The following is a 9208-nucleotide window of genomic DNA, read 5'->3' as shown; positions in this document are numbered from 1 at the left end:
ACCAGCAGGGTGGAGGTCCCACGGCCTGGCATGCACAGGGGCCAGAACACCCTCCCATGTTCCACCCAGCCCTTCCAAGCAGCAGGCCGGGCCTCGGGAGGGACACAGCAAGACAGGAACAGAAGTGCCTTTAGCACCCGTAGTGCCCACGTTTCAGCAGGCATGGCTGGGTGCTGCAGACGAGGCCCTGGGGGCTGCGGGTAGGTCAGCAGCTCCCAGCAAGGGGCCAGCCAGGCTGGGGTGTCAGGACGGCACGGGCGGGGTCTGCCCCCCAGTAAATGCCACCCCGGGAATGTCTGCTCAAAGACGGGTCATCATTCAACAGATACTCAGTCTACACTTTCCCTTTGAATTTGCTTGTGTCTTCATACTCAAGGTGAATTTCTTGCAGACAACAGAGTTGGCTGGGTCTTGTTTAGACAATCTGAGGGTCTCCACCCCTACGGGGGTGCTGAGATCACCTACAGGAGTGGGATCTAGACGTGGCTGAGCTTAAACACCGTCTTGCTGTTCCTCTGTGCGTCCCATTGGTTCTTTGTGCCTTCCTTCCTCTTTTTCTCCCTCATTTTGGATTAAATATTTTTTAACAACCCATTTTATCTTTTTTAAAAAATTTTTTCTTAATTTTTTTGGCCACGTCAGGTCTTAGCTGTGGCACGTGGGCTTCTCTCTAGTTACGGCATGTGGGTTTTCTCTCTCCGGTTGTGGCACTTGGGCTCCAGGGTGCGTGGGCTCTGTAGTTTGCAGCACATGGGCTTTCTTGTTGAGGCGCGCGAGCTCAGTAGTTGTGGTGAGCAGGCTTAGTTCCTCCTCAGCATGAGGGATCTTAGTTCCCTGACCAGGGATCGAACCCGTGTCCCCTGCATTGGAAGGCGGATTCTTTACCCCTGGACGACCAAGGAACTCCCCCATTTTCTCTCTTTTATTGGCTTATTTCAATTTTACCAGCTCTCTCACTGATGTTCCTTATCTGTTCCAGGATCCAACCCAGGATCCCATGTGGAATTTAGAACAAATCTCTCCTGAAGGAACGACTGTAGCCATGGCCTGTCGGATGTCAGTCCGTAACTCACTCAGCAGCTTGTCTTGGAGTGAAATTCAGCCCTTCACACGCACGGTCCTCAGAAGACACACCTCCACTTGCCGTCTCCGTGCTGTGGTCACAACTTTTGTTTCCACATGTTCAAAATCCCCAACATACATTATTAGTTTTGCTTTCAACAATTTTTTTTTTCTTACTTCTGAAGTTCAGGAGCCTAGATTTTCCTCATTCTTTATTATTCATTTATTTATTTATGGCTGTGTTGGGTCTTCGTTTCTGTGCGAGGGCTTCCTCTAGTTGCGGCTAGTGGGGGCCACTCTTCATTGCGGCGCGCGGGCCTCTCACTATCGCGGCCTCTCTAGTTGCGGAGCACAGGCTCCAGACGCGCAGGCTCAGTAGTTGTGGCTCACGGGTCCAGTTGCTCCGCGGCATGTGGGATCTTCCCAGACCAGGGCTTGAACCCGTGTCCCCTGCATTGGCAGGCAGATTCTCAATCACTGCACCACCAGGGAAGCCCCTCAACAATTGTCTTTTTAACATTTTAAATATTCTTACTTGGTAAAATATATGTAAAATTTACCACTTTAACCATTTTTAAGTGACCAGTTCAGTGGCATGAAATGTATTCACGTGGCTGTGGCACCAGCACCACCGTCTCCAGAACTTTTCATCTTCACAAACTAAAACTCTGCTCCCATTCAACACTCACTGCCCCCTCCCCTGGCCCCCACCCTTCCACTGTCTGTCTCTGTGAACCCCACTGCTCTAACGACCTCATAGGAGTGGAATCACACAGGACCTGTCCTTTTGTGACTGGCTACTTCACTCGGCCTGACATCCTCAAGGTCCATCCGTGCTGCAGTCTGTGTCAGGATCTCCTTCCTTTTTAAGGCCGAATCATATTCCATCGTATGGACGGACCACGATTTGCTTATCCATTCATCCCTTGATGGACACGTGGTTTGTTTCCACATTTTTACTCTTGTGAATGACATTGCTATGAACATAGGTGTACAGACACCTGCTCGAATCCCTGCTGGGTATTTGCCAGGTCACGTGAGCTCTACTTTTAAGTTTCTGAGGAACAGCCATACTGTTCCACAGAGGCTGCGTCACCTTATATCCCCACAGCAGTGCACAGGGCTCCCGGGTCTGCACGGCCCCGCCAGCGCTTGTTTTCTGTTAAATAGCAGCCCCCCTGACGGGTGGGAGGCAGCGTCTCCTGTGATGCTGAGCTGTGTTTCCCTAATGACGAGCGATGCGGGGCATCTCTTCACGTGCTCACTGGGGTTGTGGTCTGCGCGTGGACACTGCGCCGGAGGCCCAGGGCCTCTACAGGGAGCCAGGTGAGAGGAGGTGACCCCACGATGAGGGCTCGTGCCGCACTCACGCGGCCCAGCCGGAGAGGCCTCTGAATGCTCTCAGCTCAGGAAGGCCCATGGGCTCACTTGCAGCCGCCCCCAAGACCTCATGCCTCCCTGTGGCCCTCCCCCGCTCCTGCTTCAGGGGTCCTAGGCTCTGCACTCGGGGGCAAAGTCCACCCTGGCCCAGCCCCCTCGAAAAGTCACTTGACCCTCCAACCGTGGGTGCCCCCGCTGCCCACAGGACACCGCCCTGCTCCCCACCCCAAAGAACCACTCTTTTCCTCCAGGGTTTCTCAGAGGGGCTGGGACTGACTACCCACAGATTCATCCCGAGGGCCTGGGCCCACGGCGCTGCAAGGACCCCCGCGTATGGGAACTGGGGCCCAAGAGCCAGGTGAGGAGGCCCCGCGCAGGGCTGCGACCCTCCCTTCCCCCTCTCGTCCACTCCCCTCCCTCAGGCCACACGGGCTGCACCACCCAGACGGAACTGGACAAGCAGGTCACCCGGGGCCCAGCCACCCGGACAGTGGCGTATTACGGTGGCATTTCAGGGACAGCCTGGGACGCAGCCCCACCCCTGAGGGGCACTGGAACCCCACCTGGGCTCACACACTCTGGCCTTCAGTGTCCCCACCTGTCAACGGGACAATCGGCGGCACCTGGCATGGAGCTCAGGGCGCTGCCAGGAGGGAGCCGGGCAGACCACGGGCCCCAGGGGCGCTGACGAGTGAGTCCTCTTGTCTAAATATAAAGGGTTTATTCTCTTCTGTGATCAGGAGAACAAAATACAAAATAGAAAGGCTGTCCCCTCCCGCCCCTCCCCCCCAGTCCCTCAGCGTGGACGGCGGCGAGGTCGTCCAGGCAGGGCTGCTGTCCTCTCCTGGCCTCAGGCCTCGAACATGGCGCAGCTGGCGCACAGCACTTTCTCGTGGAGGTCACTGCAGCTGCGACACCGCGAGGTTGGGGGAGAGGAGCTGGCATTAGGGCTGAGTTCCACGGGAGCTGCCGACCCCACCTGGTCCCTCGACTTTATCTGGAGGCAGGGCCATGGGCCCAGACAGAACCAGTTAAGACGAGGCCCCACTGCCGCAGGGGGCCGAGCGCACAGGGCCGGGTCCTTGGAGAAGGACACCCGCAGAGGGAGGCAGCTCGAGGGTCCGGGGAGAGGCTGGAGCACAGAACCCGCGGAGTGCGGGGCTCCAGGAGCAGACCCCCGCGGCCTCTCTAGAACCAGCCCCCCGACAGGTATCTGCCTCTGGAGCACGAGGGTAAACGTCTGGGGTGCTCGCTGGAGCCGTCCCCCCGGACTGACAGCTAAGGAGCCCCCGGGGCTCAGCCCGGCTCTCACGTCGGCCAGGTGTGCAGCAGGGTTGACTGGCCCCGGATGGCCCCCAGGGGCAGCAGCTCAGGTAGGGTCGGGTCGGGAGACACGCTGAAAGGGGACGGCAGCACGCCTGAGGCGCAGCGGCAAAGGGTCCGCGTCCAGGGCCAGGAGCTCGGCTCCAGCTCTTGGCGGCGATGCCCTCCCCCCCCCTCCACGGCCGTGCCTGACCCTGGGGACGGGGCAGCCAGCAGGTGCAGGCAGGATGCCCGCTTCCAGGGCGGCGCTGAAGCTCGGAGGCCTGAAGCGTGGCCTCCAGCGGGGACCCGGAACGCGTCGTCTGTTTCTCACCCGGGTCAGAGAGCTCCGCCCGCCGGGGCCCGAGAAACAGGCAGGTGCGCGGCGGGCTCTGCGGACGCGTGGGGACCAGGCAGCAGAGAGCAGGGGCGGGAGGGGGCTGCCACGGGAGTCCCTGCGGACGAGGACGGCCCCGGGGAGGGAAGCGGCTGCCAGCAGGCGGGGCGCCCACCTGGCCCCTCAGCTGGCCCTTGTGCTGTGCGCAGCTCCCCCTCCAGGGAAAAGCCACTGGCCACCGGCAAGGCCCTGCCCGTCTCAGCTTACATATAAATAGGAAGAAAAGAAAAACTGAGTGGGCAAAATCAAAGGAAAGAGTGTTCCACACTCACGACTCGCCCAGCACCTGACCCCTGACCTGGCCAGCACGGGAGGCCCACGCCTGGCCTCCGTCCTTCTGCCCAGCGTGTCCCAAGCGGGGAGCAACCCACCTCTCAGCAGGCGTGTTTTTAACTTTCCACGGTTGGGGTTGGTTTTAAAGGCCACTGGGACTAAACTGGTTTGAGATCTGCAGAACCTTTCTTACGGGGCACGGCCCATCCCCACCCGTCAGCCAGGAGTGGCCGCTGGGATGAGGACAGCGCCCGAAACCTCCTGGGCAGGGAGGGGTCCACCAGCTGCGGCGGACACGCTCACCCAAGTCACAGACAAACGCCTGTTTCCTGCCCTCACCTGTCAGGCGTCCTCCGCTAATGAGCGCGCTGCATAGGAAGGCCACGTGAGGCTTCCTGACGCCAGGGCTCAAAGGACTAGAGCACGAACGGTCTGGGACAGACCACAGACAGCGCAGAGCTGACCTGCAAGGTCTGGACTTCCTCCAGAAAGGATCTCAAGGTCTTGGAAAAACTCAAGCTGAGCAAAGCATTTACTGGCATCACATCGTCCCACCGGGCAATGCGGGATGGGCCTGCCGCCCCCACTCCCCGACAGGACCCTCACTCACTCCACGAGGGCACACAGGGCGCAGGCCACTGCCCCACAGCCGCAGCAGGTGCGCACGCAGCGCCCGCACAGGGCCCGCTCGCACTGGCCACACGCCGCCTTCCCGTCCACGGCCCGCACGCATGAAGAGCAGGCGCCCGCCGCCGCCATGGCTGGGTCTGTGGGGAAGAAACACCTGTCAGCCCAGAGGGGACCTGAGCGCTGGGGCTGGGGACCACGCCTCCTCCCGCGCCTGACCGACCACCAGGTCCTAAGACGACAGCCTGTGCGTAAGCACAGCACCCAGACCCGTTCACCAGGGAGAGATCCCAGCTGGCTTCCGTGACTCCCACCTACAACTCCCACCACCCAAATGTCGGTACCTAAGGGTCAGCCCTTCTCCTGACCACCTGCGTCGGAAGTCGCTAGGCCTTCGTCCCCTGTGTGTCTCACAGCTGCGTCTCAAAGCGCGGTCCCTGCATCACGGGTTAACACAGGGGTCCCTTTGCCTCACCCAGACCCGGGGGCGGGAGAGTTTTTAACCAGCGACACAGGTGACAGTCTGAGACGCACCCCACGCTGCACAGGGACCCGAACAGGCTTTTCCCACCCAGGTGGGACTCCGTGGGAGAGCTGCAGGTGGAAAGCAGGCAGGACACCAGGAGGGTCACCCAGAGGGGTCTCTGCTCCTTTCCGATCCAACAGTTAGAAGCTGTTCGCAGCTACCAGACGTGGATGTTGGTGACAGCAGAGCCTCCTAATGTCAGGAGCCTGCAGGCGCTCGCCCTGTTCATATTGTCAGACTCGGGCCCGGCTCCCGCCAGCCCAGGTAGGAAAAGCCCCTGCCACACCCCGTCCTTAGCACACAGCTGGGAAGCGCCTGCCGTGGGCCTCACTCACCAGCCTCGGAGGCCTGGGCTCGACTCCTGGTCAGTCGGCCGTCGGGCCCGATCAGCATCTGCCCGCGCGCGGCCCGAGGGGCTTCCGTGGGGCCAGGCTTCGGGGACTCCGGAGTGTCGACGATGGCGCAGCCTTCCTCCCACGCGGGGTCCATGCAGGCCTGGGCCCCGCGGAAGAGGAGCTGCGTGGTCTTTTCTGCGGAGGACAACCATTTCCCTGCTTACACCGCTGCAGCACGGAGGCACCTACGTGGCCACCTCGTCCCTTGAGCTGCGTGTGGCCGGGTCTCCTGCGTGGTTATCCAGCCACCCCAGACCACGCTGCTCCCTGGCGAGCTGGGTCCCACCCTGACCTCCTGCCTGGGCTCAGCGGCCACCTCCTCCAGGAAGGTTCTGGACCCTGCAGCCCCACCTGGGCTCCCTGTCCTATCATTCTGCTCATTTTCCACACGTGTGGCCTCACCTCCTTGCCGTTCGTCTCCTCCGCAGCGCCCACAGGCCGGCTTCGTCCAGCAGAGGAAGCTCTGCGCTGTGGAGTGCTAGCTAACGCACAGCCAGAGACGCAGAGCTGAGCCCACACCCCAGGCAGCACGCACCCCTTCACCTACCACGGAGCTGCTAGCAGACGGCATGGCAGCAACCAGCTCCGGACAAGGTACCCCAGAACTTCCCAGCCCTCTGTGGGCCCTGGACATCCCCCCACCCCCTGACCCCAGAGCTGAGGTGGTTTCTCAGGGCACTGGGGGCTTTCACAAGGTCAAATGCCAGGTGCCAGCCCCAGAAATGCTTTGTTTGTGGTTTTCTGCCCTGTCCCAACAGAGCCAGGGTGGAGACCTTAGAAGCTGCTGGTGCTAAGTGAAACCGACAGAAACACACAGTTGGGTAACTCAAATGGAGTGGCTGATGACAGCCCCGTCACACCCAGTTCCTCCTCCTCCAATCCTCCCCACCCCCACTTATAATAGGGTGGGACTGGGGGGAGGTCATGTGGTGAGGCTAATACTTGCTTTCAAGGGCCTGTGGTCCGTTCAAGATAAAGAGACCAGGGTTCAGGCTTGGAATTCATTACACACGAGTTCACGCTGGCCTATGTCCTGCCCTTCTTAGGGAATGCCCAGGGAGCCTAGCACTCCCTCTGTGACGGGGCCCTGCGAAGGACAAGCCCCTGCAAATGCTCCAGAACATCGTGGTCAAGAGCTAGACTGACTTAGCCCCCATTTATTTTTAATTCTTCTGTCTGCAGTGTTTACATTTCTTGAAGGTCCTGAGAGGATAACACTTGCAGTCTGGCCATAGTACTCACAGCTTCACTCATTTTTATCACCTGCAAGGCCTCGAAAGGCATTTGCGTTTGCAACCCTGCGTGTGCAAGAAAAGAAAGGGCACAGCAGCTGCTGATGGGGGCAGCGGGGCGGGGGTGAGGGGTGGGGAGCAGCAGGAGGAAGAGAAGCAGGGTCTCCCCAGGCTAGGCTCTTCCCCACATCCCTAATGCACGGCAGCACCACTCAATCACAGACACCCAGGTAACCATCTGACTGTTCTACACGCACAAACCTTGTGCCTCCAACCACTACTTAAGGTAAATTCCACTCTGTAGTTACCCCAGGGTATTAACCTCCCCGAAGTGATGATCAATAATATCAATGCGCCCGAAAACCTGCACGAGGAAGCCAGAGAAGGCTTCCTAGGTCAGTGTCCTTACATCTCTGGAACTGGACACTCCAGCCACAATGAACCGGACAGCACTCTCCGGCTTCCCGGTTTTTGCATAGGCTGTTCCCTCTGCCTGGAATTCCCTTCCTCTCCCTCTCTGCCTGCCTAACCCTGCAGGATTCGGCTTCGACTCTGTTCCTCCACGAGACCTCTGACAGCCTGCAGCTGGTCCTGCAGCGACCCGTGCCTGCCCTGATGACCTCTGGAGAGTCCTTCTCTGGCTGGCCCCCCAGTAGACCGCAAGGCAGGGTCTCCCGCAGCCGCAGCGCCTGGCAAGGAAGGCGCGCTCCACAAACGCCTCTCGGGTCAGAACAGGTGCTTCTACCGGCTTATTCCACCGGGACATCCCACTCCCCGGCCTCTCGCTGAGGCCGGTCAGACCAGGGCTGGCTCCTGAGCGAGTCCAGCATTCCCACAGGACAGAGCCCCGTCTCGGCCCCACGCGGAGGCCGCCTGTTTCGCGAAGGTGGAGGGCGGGGACAGGTCGTGGACGCGGGCGCATTCACAGCGCCCAAATCGCTGCTTCCAAACCCGGCCGGGCGGCTGGTCCCGGCCCCCGGCTCCAGGGGGCGCGGCCTGCGGAGACCGCCTGCCCGACCCCGCTTCCCCTCACTCACCGAAGATCTCCCGCGTGAGGCGCTCGGCGCACACGCCGCGACTCAGCTCCCTCCGGCCCACACGCACCTTGAGCTGCAGCGGGGCCGCGTCCGCGAAGGGGCAGCCCCGCTTGGGCATGGCCGCGGCCCGCAGCGGCGCAGCTCCGCGGCCGCGCCTCGCCTGCCCATGAAGTCACAGCCGCGCGCCAACCCCTGCGCGGGGCGGGGGCGGGGCTGGTGCGCGGCGCAACGCGGGATAGGCCCGGGAAGAGGGCGGGGCGGGGCTGGTGCGCGGCGCGACGCGGGATAGGCCCGGGGCGGGGGCGGGGCTCGTGCGCCGGGAGGCGGAACTCGGAGACGCGGGAAAGTCCGGGAGAGGTCAAGGGTCGGAGTGGGCGCCCCGGGGGTGGGGAAGCTGGAAGGCGGTGTGGTGCGCACGCGCCGCAGGATGGGCTGGAGGCGACATCGTGGGCGGGACTCGTGTGAGGGGCGGCTCGTGATAGGTCGGAGGCGACATGTGGGAGGGACTCGTACGAGGAGGTGCGGAAGGGAAGGGCGTTTCGGTTGTTTTTAATTTTGCTCCCCAAACAACTCTCGAAACTGGTTATACTTCTCCGTTTAAATCACCAAAAGTTCGCGGATGATTCACTTTTCTGTAATTCTTAATTTGGAGGACTGCCCCGCCCTCACAAGTGGAGAGTGCCGCATGAACGCACTGGACACACGTCACGGGCCGGGTTCCGGGCCCTGCTGCGTCATGCGGGGCAGGCCTGACGTAATGTCGGGCTCTGACAGAGCCGTGCAGCTCCGGCTCCAGCTCGGCCTCTGCCGGCCGCCTGCCCACCTGACCCTCGTCCTGTCCGCTGCCCCCGGGGTCGTCCAGCTCGTTCCTCTGTCGCCTGGATTTCCGCTGACAAGCCGAGGGCCTCCGTCTTGCAGGCCACGCCCCACGCGACGCACCCCTCACGTGACACCACGCCACGTGATGCACATCACAG

General features: G+C 61.3%; 1 protein-coding gene across 3 annotated transcripts; it reads right to left on the bottom strand.

Annotated features, from left to right (window-relative positions):
* Positions 1-3146: 3146 nt before the first annotated feature.
* Positions 3147-8409, bottom strand: SIVA1 (SIVA1 apoptosis inducing factor). Of its 3 annotated transcripts, none has more exons than XM_036844736.1 (5): positions 8232-8409; positions 5903-6097; positions 5025-5181; positions 3755-3838; positions 3147-3350 (listed from the first exon to the last, which is right to left on the bottom strand). In XM_036844736.1, the coding sequence occupies exons 1-5, from the start codon at positions 8347-8349 to the stop codon at positions 3293-3295; spliced, it is 612 nt and encodes a 203-aa protein (XP_036700631.1). In that variant the 5' UTR covers positions 8350-8409; the 3' UTR covers positions 3147-3292. The 3 variants fall into 3 exon arrangements, 2 of the variants coding, with proteins under 2 accessions (XP_036700631.1, XP_036700632.1); XR_005018900.1 differs by lacking the exon at positions 3755-3838 and adding an exon at positions 4257-4343 and having other exon boundaries at positions 3249-3350; positions 8232-8407; XM_036844737.1 differs by lacking the exon at positions 3755-3838 and having other exon boundaries at positions 8232-8406.
* Positions 8410-9208: the final 799 nt, after the last annotated feature.

Source organism: Balaenoptera musculus, chromosome 2 (genome assembly GCF_009873245.2).
Source record: "Balaenoptera musculus isolate JJ_BM4_2016_0621 chromosome 2, mBalMus1.pri.v3, whole genome shotgun sequence".
NCBI lineage: Eukaryota > Metazoa > Chordata > Mammalia > Artiodactyla > Balaenopteridae > Balaenoptera > Balaenoptera musculus.
This window is presented reverse-complemented; position numbering and strand designations above follow the sequence as displayed.